This window comes from Hirundo rustica, chromosome 4, assembly GCF_015227805.2.
Source record: "Hirundo rustica isolate bHirRus1 chromosome 4, bHirRus1.pri.v3, whole genome shotgun sequence".
NCBI lineage: Eukaryota > Metazoa > Chordata > Aves > Passeriformes > Hirundinidae > Hirundo > Hirundo rustica.
Window position 1 is genome coordinate 62381837 of NC_053453.1, and position 23496 is coordinate 62405332.

A 23496-nucleotide genomic window follows, 5' to 3' on the forward strand; every position below is an offset into this window, starting at 1 on the left:
GGTAAATCAGGTTATCCACATTAGATAAGGTGGGGAGAAATCCTGACATAATTAAGACTGTCATAGGACACAGTAGAACTCTGCTAAATTGGTTCCTGCATTGTGTATGTGCAGTTGGGAGGGATATTGTACTAGTTTGAGAAAGTTTGTACAAATCAGAGATGTCAATCTGTTAAAAAAAAACCACTTCAGTGTAGATTTGTTCATGGATTTTGGTGGCAGCGTGATGCTGGAGCTAAAAGTTTAACTAAATAGTGAGAAGTTGAGGTGTATCTGAAATATAAGAAGTCAAGTAACCTGGGGTATAAGCACTTGTTCTGAGAAGCATAAGCTTTAAGACCTTTAAATGCTCCTCAACATACAAAGGCCTGACATCAGGAAATAAAGGCTGTACCTGTGACAGGGAGAAATTAACCTTTGCTCTAACTAGTTAAAAAGAGTACAGAAGTGCTGTCAGTCATGACAACAGTACCCTTGAATTTTCCTATGTCAAGTGGAATTTTATTGACACATGGAATTTAGCATAGAAACCACTTTGGGAGGCTCTAATGAACAATCTGCCTGCTTGCTTTCAAGAGCAGAAGTTGAAAGCGTAAAGATCTCTCAACTTGAGGTGTTGAACAAAATGACTTCTAATTTAGAATGGGAATATGTATGGCTGGCTCCTTCTGGATGAAGCTGAAGTGGATGTGGGATGCCTCAACTGCCTGTGTGAGATGATGAATTCAGACGTGCTGAACTGATCCCATGGCAGCGGTTTGTGTCCCACCTGAGACACTGACAATCCTGGGGACTTGGGAACCACATAAATTTATGGCAGCCTGGAACAAGCAGTCTTTTGGGATATCTGAACATTCTGGGTCTTGTGGAGGATTATAACCCTTCTCGTGTGAGTCTGAGGTAGAGCTCTGCTTTGGCTCTTAGCTCAGGACCAGCTCCAGTCCTTCTGGGGAGGAAAAAGGTGTTAGCAGATTGTTGTCTGGACCATAGATAAAAAGTTGAATAACTGGGTCCTGTCTTTCCGCTCTAGAGGGCTGGACTCCCATTTTCTGCAGTTCTCCCTTCAGCTTACCTTCAGTTCTGGATGACTAACACCACTGTGGAACCAGCAGCATCAGCTCTCCAGGGCTGGAGATAACACTGAAGAACCTTAAGGTTGGATAAATACAGCTTTCCTCACTGTCTCTGCTAAAGAGAGCCGTTTGTACTTAACAGTCACTTACAAAGGAAAGTTATAGCAAAAAAAATACTGCATGTAAATTGAAATACTTACATTTGAGAGGAAAACCTAAGTAACAAGGCAAGCAGAAAGGTTTTTAACTGGAGAAGTGCATGAGTTTATTAGGACTAAAAGCAACTCTTTTTTTCTTTTAATCCAGCTAAAATTATTGATATAAATAGGCTATAATAAACTATTCTAGATACAACGTAAATGGGATTTAAAGGCAGAATGTTACAGAGACAGAAAGCTGGAGATATGAAGGTAACTAATTCTTCAAATATATTAAACGCAAGAAGGCTACAAGTGGCTTTCTTTGGTGTACTGATTCTTAAATTTGATCTTGCATTGACTGAGCTGAATACTTTAACACAGAAACAGTATTTTACAGATGAAGGCATATCCTCAAACAGGTTTTGCACAAATGCATGTAAACTGGACTTAAAACCAGAGAGTTCTTAAAAAGAACAAAGACCCCGGTGCATACTTTGACTTTATCTACAGTGGCTAAATATCTCAGTGTTCTCCGTAAGTGTGCAAAATGGTGCATGCAATACCACATCAGCAATCAGAGTAAGAGCAGCAGTAAAGTGCCACTTCATTGCATGTGCCTAGTCCTGGTTATTTTGTACAGGGCATACATGTATCAACACAAAATGTAAGTCTTTGTCAAAAGTCACTGATCTGCTTCCAGGGGGAGGGAGAGTGAAAAAAAAAAAAAGGTTAGTTCAGATGGCTTAGTGGGATGCTTGTTCAGAAGAAAGGTGACCTTTGTGAAGCAGATTCCTCAGCATGATACCTCTTATGTGGGGGAAATCATCACAGTGGCTTTTGAAAACCCTGCTTAATTCCAGTGGACTTTGTAATGCTGTCAAGGACTCTTAACAGCATTTGGGTACAATGAAATATTTGCCTATTTAAACACCAGTAGACTTGCATGATCTAATACACAAATTGCCCTAAATGGAAATTACACTATGGAGATCAACGCCATGAAGGTATCCAGAGGATATTCAAACGGAATATTCTCCTCAGCTCTGTCGTGCTTTGCACTTAGCACCTTCCTTCTCAGGAACTCGAAGCTCTCAGGCTGCTAATACTAATGAATTTAGCCTCACAACATGCAGTGAGGTAGGTAAGTTTACCCCCATTTTGCAAATAGCAAAACTAAGGCAGAACTTTGAAGTGACTTGCATAAGGTCCCGCAACTTGTCAGTGGCAAAACCAGGAATATGTTTTCAGAAGTCCAGACCCCAGACCTCTGTCCGATTTAAGTCCCTCCCTACTACCACAAAGCAAGCAATACATGCAACCTTTATTCCTCCTCTTGCTGCCGTAGTCCCGCTGACACAGAGGAAGCTTTTCCTGATTGAATTCCCGCTTTCTTTGGCAAAAAGCACCTGGTCCTGTCAAAGTGCTGTGTATTACGCTCTTCGCAGAGGCATTTCTTCTGAGGCACGATAGAAAAGCCATGGTTTCCCCATGGCAGGGAGACTGTACAGGTCCAAACAGAGTCTTATTTCTTGCAGAAGACCTGCTGCTTGGCATTCTTCACCCGTTGCTCCTCCTTCAGGTTCTTCTGCCGCACGTGTTTGCTGGAGATGTTTTCCACGTGTTCCGAGGGGAACCAGCCTCTCTCCCGGTCCGAGAGTTTTACTCCTTCTATCCACCCTGTGGTGTGGGGAAAAGCACAACATGAGGCAACAGTCATGTGTTTTTTTCATTGTTTCCCAAAAAAAAGCCCCCTCCAAAAAGACCCTAAGAGCAATGGAAAAGATCCCCTTTCAGCTTCCAAATAAAGCGTCCTAAAGAAGATGAACAATCCTTTTGTCCTCTCAATGCTACAGTTTAAGACAGGCATTGTTCATTCTGCTCACCATCGTTGCTGTACTGCATAACCATGATGATATCTGCCTTCTCCAAAGCCAGCTCATCGTTTTCCCGAGCCTTGTAGGTCTTTATGCACTGAACCTGTGGTGCATCTGAAGGGGAGGAAAGATCACATTGATACACTGGAAAGCAACAGTAAACTTGTGTGCATCAGCACCAGAGGAGGTGGAGAATAAGGAGCAGCCCAAATAAAAAGCAAAGAACTGGAAGGGACACCACAGGTCTTCAGCTAAAACGAGGACTTAAAATAGGTAAAATATCTGGCACTGAGGAAAAGCCCATGACTACGTTCTTCATCTACAAAACCCCGAGTATTCTGCCTTGGAATCCTTCTGGGGTGTCCCACCTCACAGTGCCTGTGACTCCTGCGAGCCAGCCCGCCCCCATTGCTGCAGCAGCAGAGCAGTCTCACCAGGGCATTCCAGGAGATCCGGTTCTCCCCGCGGAGGAGCCAAAGCAGAGATCCACCTCAGCTTCTCACTGCTGGAAAACAGGACAGGATAGGTGTCAGCATTCAGTGTGAGGGACAGCAGTCTGGTGACTGAAATGGGGTGTGGTGGGGGGGGTGTCTGCTCACACAAAGGGAAGCAGAGAAAGAGGTGGGAAAAGGCAAAAATTCTCATTTTTAGAGGCTGATGGTGACACAATGACATGACAAAATGTGGTAGTATTGTATGAGCAGCTACGATGAGAGAGGAGGAAGGTGGTTCACAAAGAAACAGTTATAGCAAGAGGATGCTTGTCAAGACTTCTGCTCAGCAGGTGCATTTGGTATTTCAGCATTTGAGTAGCTGAGGCACAACCATCAGGCTACTAGGAGGTGTCTGACCATGGTAACGGGATATACCAAGGGTAAACTTGAACTCTTACTGTGTCTCTGTCCGAAACAAGAACTCCACTCTTTTTCCCTGGTAATTCCGAAGCAGAAAGAGACGGAACAGATTCTTGTTTGCCCCGTGGAGTTTCATCTCACACTTCTCCCCGCGCACGTACGAGAAAGCAGCGTGGTCGAACACAACAAAACGTCCGCCCCTGCAGGTGAAGAGGAGGAACAAAACAAGGCGTGAGTTTTAAGGTGATGAGGGTTACAAAGTGAGTCCGTGTAGTCTGCAGGAAAGCAAAAAGCTTTTGAGACTTTTGAGATGACTCTTCATCTGCTTCAGACATCCTAAGCAGTGCTCTTGCTAGAAATCTCAGAAGGCCAGAGAAGAAAGAGAAGGGATTTAATGAAAAGGGTAAAAATAGTAAGCTCTGTCCCGTCAGAATTTTATTTGGTAGCTTACAGCCTAAAAACAAACCCACCACCCTCAAAACCCCAACACAACTAACCAACAACTCTCTTGACAAACCAGTGATTTGCACATGCACTAGTCCCCATACTGTGCTTTAGGAAGAAATTATTTACCAAGTAAAACTAGAATAAATAGTTATTGTTCAAGTGTTTCACATTGTAGAGACACAAAGGCAGAAGTGTTGTGCTAGAGACCACAAGGTATGTTTTTATGTTATGATACGTAATTAAGAGTTGGGACTATCAATTTCCACATACTTGCATGATACTCACATCAGGTTGGGACAGGAGAGTGACTTGACAAAGGCTGCCACTTGCTGGCAGGCAGAGGGAAAGGACTCTGTCACCAAAGCACAGACCCCGAAAGAGACAGGTATTTTAGAAGGGGCAGCAAGAATTGTGTTGAAGCACTCACTCCTTGGGCCGAGACAGGAGCAGACAGTCATTGAAAAGGTGCAGGTAGATGGGCCGGGTGGTGACTTTCCATTTTGGACTCAGGTTGTTGAAATCCAGTGCTGTCAACTCACCACACTTCACAAGTCGCCTCGACTGTGAGATGAGTGGGAATATCTGCAAGACAAAAATAAATATTTATGCACAAGAAAACGAGTCCCTGTGAGTTTTGGATTTGTGTTTTTGCCTTTCTCTTTAGGCATTGTGCTTTCAGTTCTCCAGCTGGAGAGATGCAGTCATGGCAGGCACCTTCATGTGAAGGCTGACATGAATGATTGGGCAAAGGAAGCACCCATGAAGAGCTGCCCTGTGGACGATGTTCTGGTTCAACAGCTCTGTATATATTGGAGAGGAGAACAAATAGTGGCTTTTGGGGAAAGACAGAAAATACTTTAGGCTAGAGCAAGGCCCAGGGAATGGATGAACTCACCTTACACTCAAATTCGATCTTCTGGCTGAGGTAGATCAGCTCTTCAGTGCTCTTCATGCGCTGGACATTCTCATTGCAATCCTTGATGAGCTGCAGAGGAAAACAGATGAGTTTTCAGATGAGCTGCAGTGAGGTGGGAGCAGAACTGCCTGATGGGATCAGTACTACTCCCAGGAGCCCCTCAGGACTCAGTGTAAGTGACAGTTCCTTAGGCATCCTCCTGCAAAAAAAGTATATATTACAATCAGAGAATATTCTGAGTTGGAAGGGATGCACAAGGATCATCGAGTCCAACTCCTGGCTCTGCACAGACACCCCAACAATCCCACCCTGTGCCTGAGAGCGTTGTCCAAACTCTGCTGGAGCTCTGGCAGCATTGGGGCTCTGACCATTCCTTGGGAACCTGTTCAGTGCCCCAGCACCCTCTGGGGGAAGAACATTTTCTGATATCCACCCTAACCCTCCCCTGGCACAGCTCCAGCTGTGCCTGGGTCCTGTCCCTGGTCACACAGAGCAGAGCTCAGGGTCTGCCCCTCCTCCTTGTGAGGAAGCTGCAGAACTGCTGTGAGCTCTGGCCTCAGTCTCCTCCAGCTGAACAGACCAAGTGACATCAGACCCTTTGTGGCTTCACCTCCAGGCCCTTTACCATCCTGGTGGCTCATCCTTTGGAAGGTCAAATCATCACTAGACAGAACAATCCACCTTATGAGGCTGTACAAATTGTAAATAACTATTTGTCCTAGAAAACTTTAAACCTTGCCTCTATAATAAACAGGGTAAGAGGAAGGGATGCCATAGAATAATGCTGTGGGGGTTTTTAAAGCAAGATTTTCTTGCAGGGAGAGGGGTGGGAGTTAATGATTAATTAGAGACAAAGGTAAGGCTGCAGAAAGGGTAGGCACCTTTACCTTTTCAAGTGCATCATAGGCCTGTGTTGCTTGCACTTCCTCCTCAGATCCGGGCCGAGTTCTTTTCAGGATATTCTGTGTGAGAAAAGATGATTTTCATGATGCAAACAGGGAAAGGTGGACATTACCACCACTGAAGAGTAGGATAAATAATAAAGCAGAAGTAGCTAATGATATATGGAGACAAGAAGGCAAAAAATCTGAGATGCAGAATTTCTCTGGTAAGTCACACTGACCAGGGCATTCCTGTAAACCTAAACTGTATTAATTATCACATAGAAGTTACATAGCATAGGAAGCAACCACTAGCTAGAACACAAATGGATGTGTGAACAGAATAGAATTGTCCTTTTCTTCTGTTAAAAAGAGGCTCAAAGAGTCAAAAAGAAGAATTTCATAGAAAGAGCTCAAAATTAATTCTTTAGGGACTGGCTCGGCCCTCTCTGGATGGTTTCTTATTAGTCAAAATTGCCAGCAAAGTGTAGACACAGGCTGCCTTCCAGAGGGCAGCCAAGGAACCCTTGCTTTGTTTCCCTAGCAGGAAGCCAAAAGGTTCAACAGAATGTAAATCAGCATGTTCTGAGAAGGCTCCATAAATTCTTTATTGGAGTACAATTAAAGCAGTGTCACAACAAAGCCTTAAATGATTCACAAACACCACTGCCTCACGCAGTGCCATATCCATCACTTTCTGAACACCTCCAGGGATGGGGACTCCATCATGTCCCCAGGCAGCCCCCTTCCAATGCCTGCCAACTCCTTCTGGGAAGAAATTCTTCCTGATGTCCAACCTGAACCTCCCCTGGCACAGCTTGAGGCCATTTTCTCTCCTTCTGTCCTTTGTTTCCCAGGAGCAGAGCCCGACCTCCACCCAGCTGTCCCCTCCTGTCAGGGAGTTGTGCAGAGCCCAAAAGGTCCCCCCTGAGCCTCCTTTCCTCCAGGATGAACCCTCCCAAGTCCCTCTGCTGCTCCTCCCTTGAGGGAAGGCAGAGAATCATCACAGTTACCTGTAGGAGGAGTTTGAGTCGAGTGATGCGCTGGAAGGGGAGGATGAGGAAGGATTTAAGTGAGAGGCGCTGGCACACTGGATCACTTTCCAGTCTCTCCAGGACTTGCTGGAACCCTGCATTTCCATTTCTGTGGGAGTGGCAAAGAAAAAAAGACATCCAGGCATCAGAGTAAATAAATAACCTTGCTAGTATCAGATTTCAGGGAATGTTGGAGTACTCCCAACTGTCAGGTTTTATCCCTGGGGCAAGGAGCTGTAAAGAAACTGCACCGCTCTGCCGCTGAAGAGCAACTATGGATTTCTAACAGCTACAGGACGGTAGTACAGCTATTATTATCTCTCTCCTCTTTCCACAGCCTTCTGGAGTAAAAGCCCGAAGTAACATCTACATTTCAACTCCTTTTATCGACAGTGCTCCTTTCATTGCAGTCTGGTTCTCAGTGATCAAGACTGAAAACCATTCTCCAGGACGGTCATTTTTGCTTTCCTCAGTAGAGGGCAGACAGAGAACAGCCTGCAACAAGATCAGCTATTACATATTCTTTTCTTCTCCGATGCTATGGGAGAGAGGCCTGCGGGAGCTCTGTCATGCCACTGAACTGAGGAAGGTTCTTCGGGGGGCGTAGCGAGAGCACTGCTCAACAGCCCATTCCTGCAGCATTCCCCATTGTTTGAAAGTGTCAATATTCATGGAAGTAAGGGGGAGAAGGGTGCAGCAAATGAGAAAAACTTACAGTAACCTCTGGAAGGTTTGCTCCTGGTATGTCTGGTTTGTCACATATGGCAGATACACCCGGCGGAAGTCGGGGGCGTGTTTCAGAGCCACGTCACACACATGGAAGGTGAACATGTCCTCTTCAAATTTCTCCTCCAAGTCAAAGAGGAAACTGCAGCACATGGATGTGGTGCCATAAAAGGAGAGGGAAATATCAGTGTCATTTAGTCTTCTAGAATGCTGACAGCCCACAGATAAGCATAAGACAGCTCTTTAATTCTAGAGAGAATGTAATGTCTGGACAATGACAATTTAGGGCTTTGTATCAACAAAGAAAACGCAGAGGCAAAAGACCTCTATTCTTTAGAGGTTGTACTTCTACAGGCATGGTCAGGAAACAGCTGGAAACTAAGACCTCACCAGAATAATCCTGCTGGTAGAAATGGAAAAGGCAAACCTTACCAACTTAGTGATTTATGTTGTTAAAGCCTCGCAGGAGGAAAAGCAAAACAGAATCCTACAACATGCAGGATTCCTTGCATGTGGGATCATGTCTACATTTCATGAATTACGCTCTATTGATTCACATTCGTTTCTGTCAAGTGATGGTTGTTACTTATATTTTTTTCCCTTTCCCCCCCACTTTTTGTCAGGGCTCATGCAGCTGCTCCTTTTGTCTTGTATTTGGCAGGAGCTGGTTTGGGTTGGGGTCTAGTTAGTTAAGTTTAATTGTCGTTGAAAGCAGTGGCACAAGGCTACATTACCATTTGCAAGATTTTGATCTCCTGCAATGAGCTCTGTGCACAACTGAGCCATAATATCTGGGATTTCACACCAGAATTTACACTGCTCTGTCACCTAAAAAGGCCAATATTCCTTTCCAGGCAGCGTTGGTGTGCCATCACTAGGTGCTGTATCTGCCTTGCACAGTGAACACACAGAAGAGGAGTGAGAAATGTCCCTGATGGAAGCAGCACGTGCCCGTTAGACCCGGAAGCAAAGGGCCACGTCTCACCTGGCGCTGACATCGCGCACATCGGAGAGGCGGGAGAAGAGCCACTGGCGCTCCTGGTTGGTGAGCATCGCCTGGAGCTCTGCTGAGCGCTGGAAGTGATCCACTGCCACGTTCAAACTGCGCAGGTAGGAAGCCTCAGATATTATCAGCTCAAACTTGGCCTTGTGAGAGAGAACAAGGGAGCACGGCATTGGTACGCTGTGCAAGTCTGTGAGGAATCTCATGGAGAGGAGATGGGGCAAAGAAACCTCCCAGCACATGATGCAAGGAGCGTGTAATTCCAAAAGAGAGGCTTTAGAAATGAAGGGCAAGCATGGTATTATTGACTTCCTTTAAAAAACAGACTTGTGGCGTGACTTAAAAATAGCTACTTGCCCTCATTTTACTTTTTACTTCCCCTCAACACCACTTTCACAAGGTTCTCCATTTTACAAGCTCCCATGAAGTCCAGCATCTGTACCATGCACATTTTTCTCCCTCATCATGTTTCCCATGCTGTTGTTTTCACCTCTTTCTCTGGGTCCTCCTGTCCACTTCTCAGATCCTCTCCTTTTCCTTACCCAGTTTCTCTGTACCATTGTGCTGAATCCATACTCTCCCTGTCTCCTCTCAGCCCTGCAGCTCACACAGGTCAATATGCTAAACTCATATTCTAGCACAGAAAATACAATTTACCATGGTTTTATTAGCATCTCTCACTAGCTTATGTGTGGGAGTATGCTGCAAGTCTTCTGCTTTTATACACCCTTTTGCACTGAGCATACATACTCAAAACTCCTTATCTTGTTCCCACTTTTCCCCGTGTTTGTTTTCTTGGAGTTATTGATACAGTGCAGAGCCCGTCCTTCAGTGCTGCTCTTCTCTAGAATTCAGCACTTCAGCATTGCTCTACCTCACTTCCCCTGCTGCTTCCAGGGGTAGAGGTGACCTCTGCCTCAATCACCTGCATTCTCACATCACAGTTTTTGCTCTCTGCTTTAACCCCTCTTCCAGAGACTCTTGACTACAGACGACCCATTTACCGTGTCACATCTGTCCCTTACCTCTTGCAGCCTCTGCTCCTCACGGGACATATTGAGCAGTATTCTGCTGCCCCGTATCATGGGGATGTCCTGCCAGAGGGATGCATTAGATGAGACTGACAAACGTTGCAAATATGAGTCCTGGGGAGACAGCACTTTCCTCCGTAGCCTCGGGGAACTTGGGAAACTTGACTCTATATCCTCTGGATAATCCACTCTCTTCTGGCTTTGGATGGCCTTGTTCAGAACCACATCACTGTACTCCTGATACAGCAATCTTGCTGTGAAGAAAGACACATACATTTATCTTTTCTGTAGTAGCAACTCACCCTCTGCTTCAGTCTGGAGAAAACTCTACCCCGGATTGGGACAGCCAAATTCAGGCAAAGCTCCCCAGCTGCCCACGTGTACTGCAGGATTCCAGCTGCTTTCCCTGCTCTCTAACACTACACCCTCACAACCACCATGTGGCAGGAGTCCCTCTCCTTTGTGCTCACTGCAAGGGTGAGAGATGCTGGTGGAGAGGGGACTGCCACAGCACCCCAGGCAGGAGGTACTTACAGGAGTTGATAAGTTTGGAGTGCCGGCGCTTGAAGTTCTCTGTTGTGTCTGCAGGTTTCTTCTCTCTGCCAGGGAATAAGGATTTCAAAACACAGAGTGAACAAAGGGCACAGCACCAGAGATGGCTCATCCAAACCTTAGAGACTGCTCTGTCACAACAGGGACATCCCTTCTCCCAACGAGCTCAAGCTCCCCAAGCTTTACTTGACACAAAGGGCAAAGTTTGGCTTAATGGAAAGGCTGTCCTGAAGACACAGAAATACCCTACTCTGCTGCAGTAGGGTCCTCTTCAAAGAGCATACACTGAAACACAGGCCTAGGGCATTTCATTGAAGTTTTCCACTCCTTATCATCATCTTCGGTAACTCAGAAACACTGGAGCTGTCTCTGCTGCAAAGGGATTGGGGCAAATTCTAAAGGTCTTTGAGAGACTCACCGCATTATAACTGTTTCTGAGCTGATTGGTGGCTCCCTGTGTGCCTTATGAGCTTCTTCCTCTGAAGGAACAGAAGAAACCTCTGCATAGAAGACAATTGGGAAGTAAACACATCAGTCCCATTTTCAGATTTAATCTACAATCCAAATGATACACAGATACCACTTACCTATACCCCACCTAAGTGACAGTCTGGAGTTGGAGTACAGGTGCCCTGGTGACATTTATTTCTGAGTCAGAAACATTCTAGTTTTAATAATCCTTGACATTATTTACACTTTACATCTGATAGCCACATTTACTTTTCACACAAAGGCTGACATTTTAGGCGACAACAGTAACTTTAAGAGCTTCCCTCTCCAGTTATGCAAGTAAAGACTCTGTGTGCCCTCTTTGGTGCTGTCCTTACACTTTCAGCTACTAGGGCCAGGCATCAGGAGATCAGTGGAGCACAAGTGTAAAAACTGAGAAATACTTTTGGTTTGTGAGGCATTTAATCAAATAAGGTGTGAAGAAATTCTAAATCTGAAATAACTGGAAGCAGAAAAAGGAAGAAAGCCCAAAGACTGAGCTGCAGTTATGGGTAAGGGGAAAGACAGTACTGTTGCCTTGAATATTTTAAAATTTGGAATCAAGAAATTACAGGTCAAACATATGAACAAATCTTGATTCAAGTTCTGCCAAACCTTTTACACCCATCCACATACCCCTCCTTTTCCTCTCTGCCAAAAACCAGAATGTTTCAGAGCTTCAAAAATAGACTAAAGTAAGAGCTAAAAAGAAGTAATTATTTAAAGTTCATGTAAGATATAGTACAGAACAGACATACATCCTGATAGCAAGTACTGCTGAATGAGCTGCATCACAGAAAATGCATGTTTTCCACTTGTGACATCAGTGATTTGACTTCTGTGCAAGCTGGGACCTTGGGTTTAACAAATTTGCATTCTTATCTGTACTCTCAAATCCTGCGTTCACAGGAAAATCATCTTTTTTAGAAGGTCAAGGGAGAACCTAAAAGTGCCAGTTGCAAAATAAGGGGAGGCAGCAAATAAACAACTGATAAGAGATATAGGCTATGGGCATGGCTCTTCCTAACTGCCTCGGGGATCCACAAAATAAGTTTATTGTTGCAGATATTAGTGTGGAATGGGGGGACTGAGCCCCAGAGTGCATCCCTACTCAAGGGAACAAGCAGGATATACAAGGCAGCAGAGAGGAAGGAGGGGACAGCTGGAAAGGGAAGCTTGGGCAGGATAGGAGGGGGCTATAGAGCTGGAGCAAGGAATATCATCAGAAAGGCACAAGAGCCATGCTAAACTCTCAGCTCTCATGCCTCTCCATCACACTGTCTATTTAATTTAATCCTACTTGTTGATAACTGCGCTAAATTAGAGAGGGGAAGGAGGAAGGGAAATGGAAGAGAGAACTCACGCTGCAAGATGTCTGGTGGTACTGACATCCTCTTCAGGCCCTGACGGTGCCAGTCCTTGGTTTTTACTCGGCTTTTAATTGGGTTTTCTTGATTGGCTGCTGGCTCCTGCACAGCTACCCCAACCTTTTTTTTGTCTGGCCAACTTGATGATTTTTCCAAGGGTGCATGTTTGGCTGTCTCCTCCTTTGGCTGCCGTTCTCCTCCTTCCAGCCTTTGCCTGACTCTCCTCTCACCTTCTGTTTTCTCTGTCCCTGCCAGTGGAGCCTGGATGTTCTTTGTCTCCAGACCGAAGCTGCCTGCAGGCTGCTCCCATCGCAGCTCCTCGTCCTGCCAGGTTGTTCTGGTGGTCGGCGGCGACGGAGGGCTGAGCCGGAGGAAGTGGATTGGATTGGTGAATGCGAGCATTGGAAGGAGCTGTGAAGAATCTCTGCTCTTGGAGTCTGAGGATGTTATCAAGCCTTCCAACGAGGGCCAAGAATGGTGGTCAGGTGAAGATTTTCCACTCTCTATATCCATGTGAGGATCCGCTGTTTCAGGGCTGGTGTCAGAGCAGCCAACCAACATTTCGTTTCCAAGAGCCGAAAAACTTTTGGTCAGTAAACTGACCCCTGAGTCATCAGAAGTCTCCGTATCGTGGGGACCTGAGTCACCGAGATCCCACTCTCCACTCACTGGAACAAGGTCATCTCTCTCTGCTAGACTTTCTCCATCAGAAGCAGAGGCCATGGAGTTGGACTCAGATACAGAAGTGGCAGTCCGGAGAGGATGGCTTGGAGCGGGGTGAATGGCTCCCAGTTTACCGTCATCCATCCCACAGCTGAGCGGGGACATGGAGTGCGGTCCAGGAGCCAGCGGCCGGTAACCTTCAGGGGCTGGAGGTGGAACAAGGTGATTTGCATGGAGTGCAGGGGCCTGAGCTTGACTGGGCCTTTGGACATGGGAAGGAGGATGAGGAAGCTGTTTGGCATCAGGCTCAGACACCAGAGGTAGGCTCGAGTGGGACAAGGGGGACAGAGGTTGTCCTTGCTGGTTCACAGCAAGGACCGTATCATCTTCAGAGGGCCAACTTAGGGTGCTCAGGACATTGGAAATTCTGGATCCAGGCTCTTTTTGGTATAAACTGCAGTCAGGCTCATCAAATAAAGGCACTTGTGATTCATGATCCACATTTGCTTCTGTTTCTTTTCCTTGGATAATGGCACTTTTTTGGGGAGAGTTTTGCTGAATTGTCTCTGGGTGGCTCAGGGGAGTGGAAGTCCTTTCTGGTGTTTGGGATGCTTCCAGAGGCCCTGCAATACTACCCACAGACCTCCTATCCCCAGGAAAGCTCCCGTGTAGAGGAAGGGAGCTTGGATACGTTATGGGGAAAGAAGATGGGTCACTGAGGTCCTCATGAAAGCCTTCCTCAGATGTAACGACTCCATGGGAAGTCTTGGTTTCCCCTGCATCTGTCCTTCCAACAGCAGTTTCTGCTACTGTTGGGTCCCACCCTCGTGCAGGAGCAGCTTGGCTGGGTGGCTTCCCTGCAGAGTCTGGCAGCTCGTTCAGGCTGGTGCCAGGACAGTGCTCAGGGGTCACAGGGGCTATTCTGGGACCCTCCTGCTCTGGAACAGACACTGACGCTGCTGAGGTGAGCTCTGAGTGGGAAGCTGGAATGAAGTCCCAAAGCTCAGCTTTTCCTGTAATAGGATGAAGAACTATGGGATCAGGTGGCTCCAAGTTACTGGCACCAGAGGAGGGGGGTGCTGGAACAAGAGCCTCTGGGCTCTCTGCACTAAAAGGAGCTGTCACCCCTCCACAGAGTGATGCATCTCTTTTATCTAACCTCTGGACAGCTTTTCCATGACCACCAGTGTGCTCAATCTCCCTGCCCAGTCGTGTCTTATCATCCCAGTGAGCTTCTACAATATCCTGACCACCTATGGAAAAGCTGCCAGAGTCCTCCAGGTCTTCTGCCTGGTCAGAGACATGGCACACGTGTGAAGTTTCCCCCTCTGGGTTCAGGTTATTTGAGGACAGAGGGTTGACAGCAGGTGGCTGACATCCAGAACCTGCTTCTGTGACATGAGCTTTCAGCAGCACATCCTCATCAGGATGCTGATCCACAGAGACAGGTTCCCCAGGAGGAAATGCTGATCCTGTTTGCCTGGACAAGGAAGCATACTCCAAACCACACACATCCACATTATGCCTGGGAACAGAAGGTATCTCTGACCCAAAAGCTGATGATAGAGCCTCTAGTTGGAGCTCTTCCCCCAGCCTGAGTTCTTCCTTCTGCAGTTGTTCCTGCTCGTTTGGTTCCTTGTTTTTCTGATCTTTGAGCTCCAAAGGTTTGCCTTCTTCCGGCAGATCCTGCTCTTTGCACTCTTCCTCCTCCTCTTCTTGCTGAAGTTCAGATGCTGCCCCCTCCCAAGCTGGCTCCTTATGCTGTGAAGCATTCACTTCCTCTGGCCTTTTAGAAGCACTCTTTTCTTGGAAAGCACTCTCTGCTGAAGGAGGAGGTCCGCCCTCAGTTTTTCTGTGATCGTCTTCTAGATGAAGGCATTTGGAAGAAGATGAGTTCTCTTTAGGAACCATTCCCTGGTCTTTGACCATGCTGGTATTCCCTGTTTCATCAGCTGAGGTGTTTCCTTCTGCTTGTAGTGAACTCAATTGGCTGTCACATGTTAAGGTGGAAGACAACTGATGGGAAGAGGAAGATTCTGTATTCTCTTCCAAACCCTGGGGTGCTTTTAAGCTTTTCTGAACATCTTCAGAAGTGTAAGGTGTAGCTGTGTCTTCTGCTGCTCCCTCTGAGGTAGGCTGCTCACCAGGTGCTGGTGCCAACTTTTTGGCGCTTTGCTCCTGCTCTGCACCAGCATCGAGCTCCTGCAAAGAATCCTTGGAGATGTTATCCAGAAAGGGTTCAGCCTTATAATGCCCTTCTGAAACAGTTTTACACACCAAAAAGCACTTAGGTATCTCTCTCTGAGAGGAAGTGGCAACAGCCAAAGGGGATTTCATTTGCTGGGCCTGAGGGTCTGAGCCATGAAAAGCCAGTTCTGCTTGGCACTGAGGAAACTCAGTGCTGAAGTTCACAGCCTGCAGGATGGGACTACCAGGGGCTGGCTCATCCTGGGCTCTGCTGTGAGAGGAAGGGTCCTGGTTACTTTCCAGGTCAATCAGTTCCAATTGCCTACATTTCAGAGAATAATCCAGTCCACCCTCCTCTAAACGCATTTCTCCTTCCAGTTCCGAGAGTCCCTTTTGAGGCTCTGTATCCCCTCGGCCTTGTTCCAGTCCTGCTGGCACTTTTTGCATAGAGTTAGAGGGTCTGCCCAGCATCTCTGCTGCTTTCCCTGGAGCAGCAAGGCAGTCCTTGGGCGTGCTGAGCTCTGCTTCTTTTGCAGAGTTAGATGGGCCGGTGCTCATTTCAGCTGCTGTGTGAGTGGCATGATGCTCTCCTTCCACGGCAGAAGAATCCCAAGCTTCCCCAGTGATGCAGCTGGCTCCTGGGGGAGTGGTACCTCCCTCGCTGGTTTCTTCAGACTCCATCAGTGACACATCCTGCCGAAGAAAAAAGCATTTTTCTGTCACTACTTCACAATGACACGATGGATCTAATTCACTGCTTCTACTGAAGCTGATAAAAACAGAAACAAAACCAACACCACATACCTAGTGGGTGATAAGCGCTGGGAACAAACACAAAGACTCAGAATAGGCAAACACCACATGTAACCTTGCAGTATGAGAGTAACACCAAAATAACCCCACTGGTGTCGTTTTAGTTTCACATGCAAATGCAGAAAGTGACTTTGTTAAAGAGCAGCGGTGCTGCGCTCTCTGCAATGGCCACAGTGCGACTTAGGAAAAGTGATGGCCATGGCTGGTTATCTCAGACCCAAAAGGGGATACCAGAAGGCATCCAGAGAACAAGAAAATGTTCAAAAATCTCCACTGATTTTCATGGGGCACGGTGGACAAATACTCCTGGCCTCTTCTAGCCGAGTTTAAAAGTTCTGTCTGATTTTTGCCTGTTCTTTGGAGCTGATGGCTCTCTTTACAGATCTCTGTGTACGTCTGGACCTCATTGCAAATGACTGCAGAAATTAATTAACAAGACATGGGAACATAAGAATTTGATTAACAGGTAACTAGGACATGACACAAGACATGAGATATTTGAAGGCTGTAAACCACATGGGTTGAGAGGAGTAGCTCTGGTGTGTGTGGACTAATCTACAGACTATAAAGAGAAGCTATATCATCATTTATTCTACTCTTTTAGGGAGAGGGAAAGAAAAAAAAAAAAAAAAAGCCATCTCTGGATTGTTGGACAGTTTCCCGAAGGATATAGTGGAATTTCCCATCTACTATTGCATTTGAAGTTCAGACATGACGAAGCACTAGGGAATGCACATTTGGGATATGTCTGTGAAAAGGACAGAAGAATCTGATTCACCACTTTTATCCCTTTGGCTTCTACCATGACCCACAATTCCTACCTGGAAAAAAACTGAGAAAGAGACAAACCACTATGGCTCCGTCTGTTTTCTTCTATAGTGGTTTCCTTGTGCTAGAGTGGCTCTACAGTCACAAGTACCAACCTCTGATCCCACACATTAAGTAAAAGCAATAAGGGCATAATTACATCTGAATTAATTGTCCCAGTTAGCTGCATGGCCAGGGCACGCCTGGCCTAAAAGCTGGTTTAGCTTCTATTTTCCCTTACGTCAAGTGAAACAAAACACCTGCTCTGAAGAAAAGGAGCACATGCTCTGGAGATAGAACTGAAGCATTTTATGCACCTTCATCACGGGTATTGTCATCACAGAATTATAGAATGGTTTGGTTGGAAGGGGCATTAAAGATCATCCAGCTCCAACCCCCTGCCATGGGCAGGGGCACCTTCCACTATCCCATGATGCTCCGAGCCCCTGAGCAAAACGTGGCCTTGAACACTTCCAGGGATGGGGAAGTCACACCTTCTCTGGGCCAGTGCCTTGCCACCCTCATATTAAAGGATTTCTTCCCAATATCAAATCTAAATCTCTCCTCTTTTGGTTTAAAATATATCCCCCTTGTCCCATGACTACCTGCCCATGTAAGAAGTAGCTCTCCCATTTCTGTACACCCCTTTTAAGTACTGGAAGGCTGAAATGAGGCCTCCCTGGAATCTTCCCTTCTCCAGGCCAAACAACCCCAATTCTAAAAAAAAAATGAAGAAAATAATTAAGTTAGCTAATTGAGTTAATTCATCCATTAACTACTTCCTGTGTATTTTTTCTCATGTAATCTTTAATTTTTGTTTACAGTGAAGAGACAGTCTTTCTTACTAAACCAGGCCAAAACCAGGGGTTTTCAGCAATTTGGATTTTCCCTCCCAAGCAGTGAGTAGATGTAATAACTATAATTTTAACAACCAGTTTCAAAGGGATATGTCCATTCAGGGAGTTCCCATGGGGTTTCCACCAGGTCTTGCTGCTGTCAGCTGCTGCTAAACTACCTGGATGCTGCTAAACTGTCTTTTCAAAGGTTCCACATCAGATCACTCTTGTGCTACACTGCTTTTGGCTCTCCTGGCTACTCCACCTGCATCTCCTCAGCTTCAGGCCCAGAAAAGTACTGCTTCTCACACCTAATACAGACAGTTTTCAGAAATGGGCTCCCCAGGAGCACAGAGACTGTTTAGGGAGACACTGCTGGCTAAGGAAGGTTTACTGTTATTAAAGGTAGGGTGGCTCATAAAGATCTGAATAGTAAGGTGCTCAAACTCAAGCCCACACTTTGTCAGGGGAAGAACTCTTGCTCACTGTGCTGTTTCACAGATGTACACAGCACTGAATTTCCTCTTATTAAGCTCAAACTCCCAGTTTCCACTTCCATGACTCTGTTGCAAGGGATTTGGACAGGCAAAAGGACGAGTTTAAAGCTGCATCTGGAGCAGTTCCATGATGATACTGGGAGGCAGGGTAGAGGGAGGTGCACAGCACATCAACACTGGAAGCTGCCAAGTGAGATTTGTCTCATCATATTACTGCCAGGTGTTTTGCACACCTCAGGGAGAGCAAGAGAGGAGCTTTGGGACGTGAAGCAGGAGAAGGAGCAGGCAAACTTTCTTCAGAGACAGGAGGGGAGGACTTATTCATCTTGCCAGGGAAACTGTTAACCTCCCAGTCGAAGGCTGGGTGCACCACAGTAGAAAACACATCTGCAATAAGGATTTCATGGAGATGGAAGAGGAAATAATAAAACAAGACTGACAGCACCCGCAGTCTTCACATGCAGAGCAGCTATGTACAAGAGCACAGAAGAGACTGCCTGTGGAGCACTGCCATGTTTAACTCCCAATGCAGGTCTGCTCCATCAGGAGGGCCCAGGAGATGCCCAGGACTTCATATACCCAAAGCGAACTTTCAATTAGCATTTTTAGCAGGGCCAATAACATGACAGAGCAGCACACAGGATCTATCTAGCATCTTCCACTAGGCAGGGCATGCAAACTCTCAAAGAAAATTCAATTTCCCCTTCTGGGGCTTACTGATCTTTCACATCTCTCACTGGATCAGATGATGAGCTGGCCTCACACATATGCTCTATCTGTGGAACAAGGTAAACTGATATTCCCTGTTGAGATAAAGCCACTCAGACTCTTCTCCCAAGAGGGCCTGGAAACACCAGACTTCAGCTCCCATGCACCCAGCTTTAAGGTGGTCCTGGGTGCACAGAACTCCTCCAAGCTGGAACAGTGAGAGGGAGCAGCTGGCCACATGCCAGCGTGAAAACAAAGGGGCGACGCTTGGTCCTGCTGCAGTCACAGGCACAAAATCTGAGAGGAGAAGGGTGAAGGAGGTGGCCTGGTGAGCAGAAAATGACAGCAGTGAAAGAATATCAATATCCCAATGAGGGCACAATCCATCCACAGCTTTCCCAGATTACAAATGGCAATGTGAATGTCATGCTTCCTTCCACTGTGGGTTAATTCACCTGGACAGAGATGACAAACACTTCTGGTTTTAAATAGAAAGTACCTCACCTTCCCTCCCCGCCTCCTCCAACAAACAAGAAAGGAGCAGTAACAAGTGCTATCAAGCACAGACAAGCCCTTCAGCTAGCCAGGAAGCAAGGCTATATACAAGTGGAGGAGCCCTGAGATCCTCCTCCTCCTCCAAAAGTGGGGAGAGACAGAGCTTTCTGCCTGCCACCCCGCTCCCCATCCTGCTCCCCCGCCGCGGGCCATGGGGCAGCCCACATGCCCAGGCTGCTGCAAACACGCTCCCAGCAGAGAAAGTCCTGCCCTGCGACACGGGGATGGAGCTGCTCCAGCCGGGAGCTTCTGGCAGTGAGAGGAGAAAGCTGTTCACGACAGCGTTTGGGCGGCACGGGTGAGGATGCCCTTTTTCTTATTGAAACAAAGGGTTTCCCAAATAGTCCCTAGTTTGGGTTTATCCTTGCTGGAGCAGCCACAGCCTGGTGTAGAAATGCCAAAGCTGGCTTTAAGAGCTGCAGCTCACGCAGGAGTTTCATGTATGGCTCTAACACCCACCCAAAGAACAAGGCTGCCCTGAGCCTTTTCCTGCTATCTCAGCTTGGTTTAATCATCTCGGTCACACAGTTCAGGTACGCTTTACAAGGAGCTGAAAGAGGGGAAGTTTAGGTTAGATATTAGGAAGGATGTGAGGGTGGTGAGGCCCTGGCACAGGTTGCCTAGACAGATTGTGGCTGCCCCATCCCTGGCAGTGTCCAAAGCCAGGTTGGATGGGGCTCCGAGCAAGCAGGTAGAGTGAAGGTGTCCCTACCCACAGCAGATGGGTTTGGGACTCGGTGATCTTTAGGGTCACGTCCAACCCCTTAACATTCTATGATTTCAATCAGCTCAAAGCCAGCCTTTCTCCTTACAAAATCCAGAGCTCAGTGTGCAGGACAGCACCATCTCTCCCAGGAAGCCACACACTGGACTTCAGTTTGGTGAGACACCCAGGAAACTGAACACAAACCCTGCCCTGCCACAAGCCCCAATTTTTATATTTCCTCAGCTAGTCCTGCCTTGTTTGGGCTGGCTTCTTCCCCTGCATGTCCCTCCATGTGAGAGATTCCCCCGCACATATTCTCCTGCAAAGAAACAGTCACCAATCTTCACACACCACCCCAGGCTGCTCTATCGCTGTACAACCCATCCAGAGAGGTGAAGGAGGGGGGGTCAAAACTCTTGAGTTCAGGAAGAGATAACCACAAGGTGCTAGAGATAAGAAGGAAGGAGGGAAATAATGTAATGTGGAGTCAGCTTTGAAGGCATGGAGAGCAGAAGGAGCTTGTTGATGGAAAGGACTTACAGAGAAAGAAAGATGCTCTAAAAAGGCAAAATAATGTAGGGTCTCCTGCTGTGCTACACAGTGCTGATGATGTTGTGGGAACCAGGAGCTGCCTCAGGTGTCTTAGGCAGGGGAAAACAAAGCAAAGCTGCCAGTAGCACCTGACCTCCTGGAAAATACATCTGAGCTGCTACTGAAGCTTGAGAAACACAGGTGAGACCTCCCAGTCACACCAGTGCAGAGAGTATCCCCAAGTTTTAACATACCCAGTCTCAGCTTTCACTCATTGTAGGCGCAATCAAGATACACTGAGCCTATTAATTATCTTATGACTCACTAACGAAGGGAAAAAAAAAAAAAAAAGATACTTCTCCATACTTTTCTTACACTGGTTTCTATTTAAGTAGAATATAATACTTAGTGCTAACAAAATAACAAGTGTCAGAGAAACATAATTTTGGGTCGAACACAATTTCATCTTGGAAATTGGCACAGAACATTTGGCAAACAGCGAGTGAAGAATGTGGCTTGGATTGTACGTTGCACTTCCCAGAGATGCAATAAAAGTGATTCATTCTTAAGATGAAATGGGTCACCTGTAAAGCAAAAAACCCAGTTCACTCTAAGCAGAGGTTAAGTTTATATTCATAAAAGTAATAGGTAAGCGTTGATATTCTGCAGTCTTCTAATGTGAGAATAAATAAGAATAGTGTCTGAGTGTCACTGCTAGAGCTCAGTAGAAAGATAATTGACGCTACTTGGTGAACAGCAGAATTCCCATAATGGAAGTAATGGATTGAGTCACTGCAAATTGCTCAGTGTAGGTCTCTCTACAAACTCTGGGGAGGGAGACACAACTGACAGAAACATCTGGAGCACAAAAGGAGGCAAAAACTTCCCAAATTCCTTTCCCCATGATGTTTTATGCAGAGGTGGCTGCTAGCAGCATGCTGTACACATTCCTAGATGGCATGTCTGCCATGAACTCGAGGAGTTCCCAGTTCCTCTTTGAGCAGGATGTTTCAGGACCTTCATGGGACAGATTCTCCCGTTAGCAGCACAAATCTCAGTCTCTCACTACACTAGGGATGTGTGAGCCAGAATCCCACACTGCTGTTTTTGAGTCTCAGATTAAAGAACGCTCATGTTTGCACCACCAAACCATTCTGACAGATGCAAATGCCCTTAAGACATCAAAGGACTGGGAAACACACTTGAAAGCTTGGCCTTGCCCAGCCTGTGCAGTGGAACCATTTGTGGGCACAGCTGTTGTCACGTTACCTGTACCCATCCTGAGCACAGTTAAGCTACAGGCAGATAAGGATGAACAATATTTAGCAAAGTGCGCTGGGACAAACTGTCCTGCCCTGCAGAGAGGGCCTCCAAAGTTATCCTGTGTGATGCAAACATGTAATATAACCTTTTTCACCTGGAAAACTGTCAGATTTCTGATGAGCTGTCAGAGCCCCACAGAAGATAAACCTGGAACATTTTAGCAGTGTTGGACGACTGACAAGCTAAACACCGATATATACCCAGGCATAAATATTCTGGAAAAATCCTGCTTTTGTATCAATAGGTAAAGCACATCCTATGCAATGAAAAGAAATGCTAAAATACCCATAACACTGCACTTGTATAACATTCCAGTGTAGTGACAGCACAGTGTCAACAGCCATAACAACAGCAGAAAACTCTGTCGTGCTCTGGCTTCAATATTGTACCATCAATTGGAGAGAAGAATAAAAAATTGTTGGATTCAGAATCCCATGAGATAGATAGCAACCACAACAACAAAATCACACATCTATCCTCATGTTGTGCCCTCAGAATGCATGTCTTCAGCCTTAGCTCCCCATATCAGTTTTAATCACCTTATGAGATGTCCAGCAATGAGATTTATTTTAAAAAGTTATGAGATTTGTATCACAATCAATACAAATACTTGGCAATACTGTAACAGTGATGGAGCTTTGTACTGAAAACTGCAGCTAAAGAAAGAAGAAAAAAAATCCATCCAAAAGGGATGTATGTGGAAAAAGCAGGTTTTGGTACAACCCTCCCTTAACCCAGCTCAGGGAACAAACCATTTCTTTTTCTTGGAAATTTAATTGGTGTCCTTCGATCGAAGAAGCTAACATGAGACAAGTTTGTTATTGGAAGCAAAAAGTATTAGATAGAAATAAAATGCTATAAGAAATGTAAATGTGGGAAAGCACCAGCAGGGACCCCTTCCCTCTCCCTTGTGGAAAAATAGCTTCACACACCCAAAGCCACAGGAATTGTGTGGGTGCTGAATAGGAAGGTACTAATGCGAACACACGGAAAACTTGTTGTTACTCACGGTCTAAGGCTTCTATGGCCAACTGGCACAGGTTTATTGTGCACATCACAACATTTTCTGTTTCTCATACAGTCCCACTTCCTAGAATCATGTGGTTCCGTGAGAGTTTTGGCTTGCAATTAAGAAAAAATGGATGTATGGCCTTTAATGGGCGTGGAAAAGGCCAGAAAAACTAAGTATGACTCAAAAATTAGATCTTGCTGTCTGGGTTTATCTTAGTTTCTTAATCCTAAACCTTAATTTGTAACTAAGGAGAGGAAGGGCAATTCCCCTTTCCCTCCATGCCTGATCCCTGTTTTTCAAAGGCTGGGACACATCACAGTGCAGAATATTTAGGCCTGATGAAGTGAGTTACATGAGCTACCAGAAACTAAAAAAAGAAAAAAAAAAACAGCAATGAAATACACTGTGATATAACTGGGTTAACAAAGATAAATAACCAAATTTTTCAGGTCCAATTTAGGTATTTGCAGA

At 46.1% G+C, this 23496-nt stretch overlaps 1 protein-coding gene across 5 annotated transcripts in view; it reads right to left on the bottom strand.

The window, feature by feature from the left end:
• Positions 1-1313: 1313 nt before the first annotated feature.
• Positions 1314-23496, bottom strand: part of ARHGEF5 (Rho guanine nucleotide exchange factor 5) — a 33475-nt gene continuing 11292 nt past the window's right edge. For all 5 annotated transcript variants that reach the window (XM_040061401.2, XM_040061399.2, XM_040061402.2 and 2 more), the window contains 14 exons: positions 12384-15930; positions 10950-11031; positions 10514-10578; positions 9974-10233; positions 8931-9091; positions 7935-8087; positions 7199-7328; positions 6192-6266; positions 5284-5373; positions 4816-4970; positions 3980-4141; positions 3522-3592; positions 3097-3201; positions 1314-2890 (listed from right to left, as the gene is read on the bottom strand). In XM_040061401.2, the coding sequence (XP_039917335.1) occupies positions 2736-2890; positions 3097-3201; positions 3522-3592; positions 3980-4141; positions 4816-4970; positions 5284-5373; positions 6192-6266; positions 7199-7328; positions 7935-8087; positions 8931-9091; positions 9974-10233; positions 10514-10578; positions 10950-11031; positions 12384-15918 (5199 nt within the window). In that variant the 5' untranslated portion in view covers positions 15919-15930 and the 3' untranslated portion in view covers positions 1314-2735. The remainder of the gene's footprint in view (positions 2891-3096; positions 3202-3521; positions 3593-3979; positions 4142-4815; positions 4971-5283; positions 5374-6191; positions 6267-7198; positions 7329-7934; positions 8088-8930; positions 9092-9973; positions 10234-10513; positions 10579-10949; positions 11032-12383; positions 15931-23496) is intronic.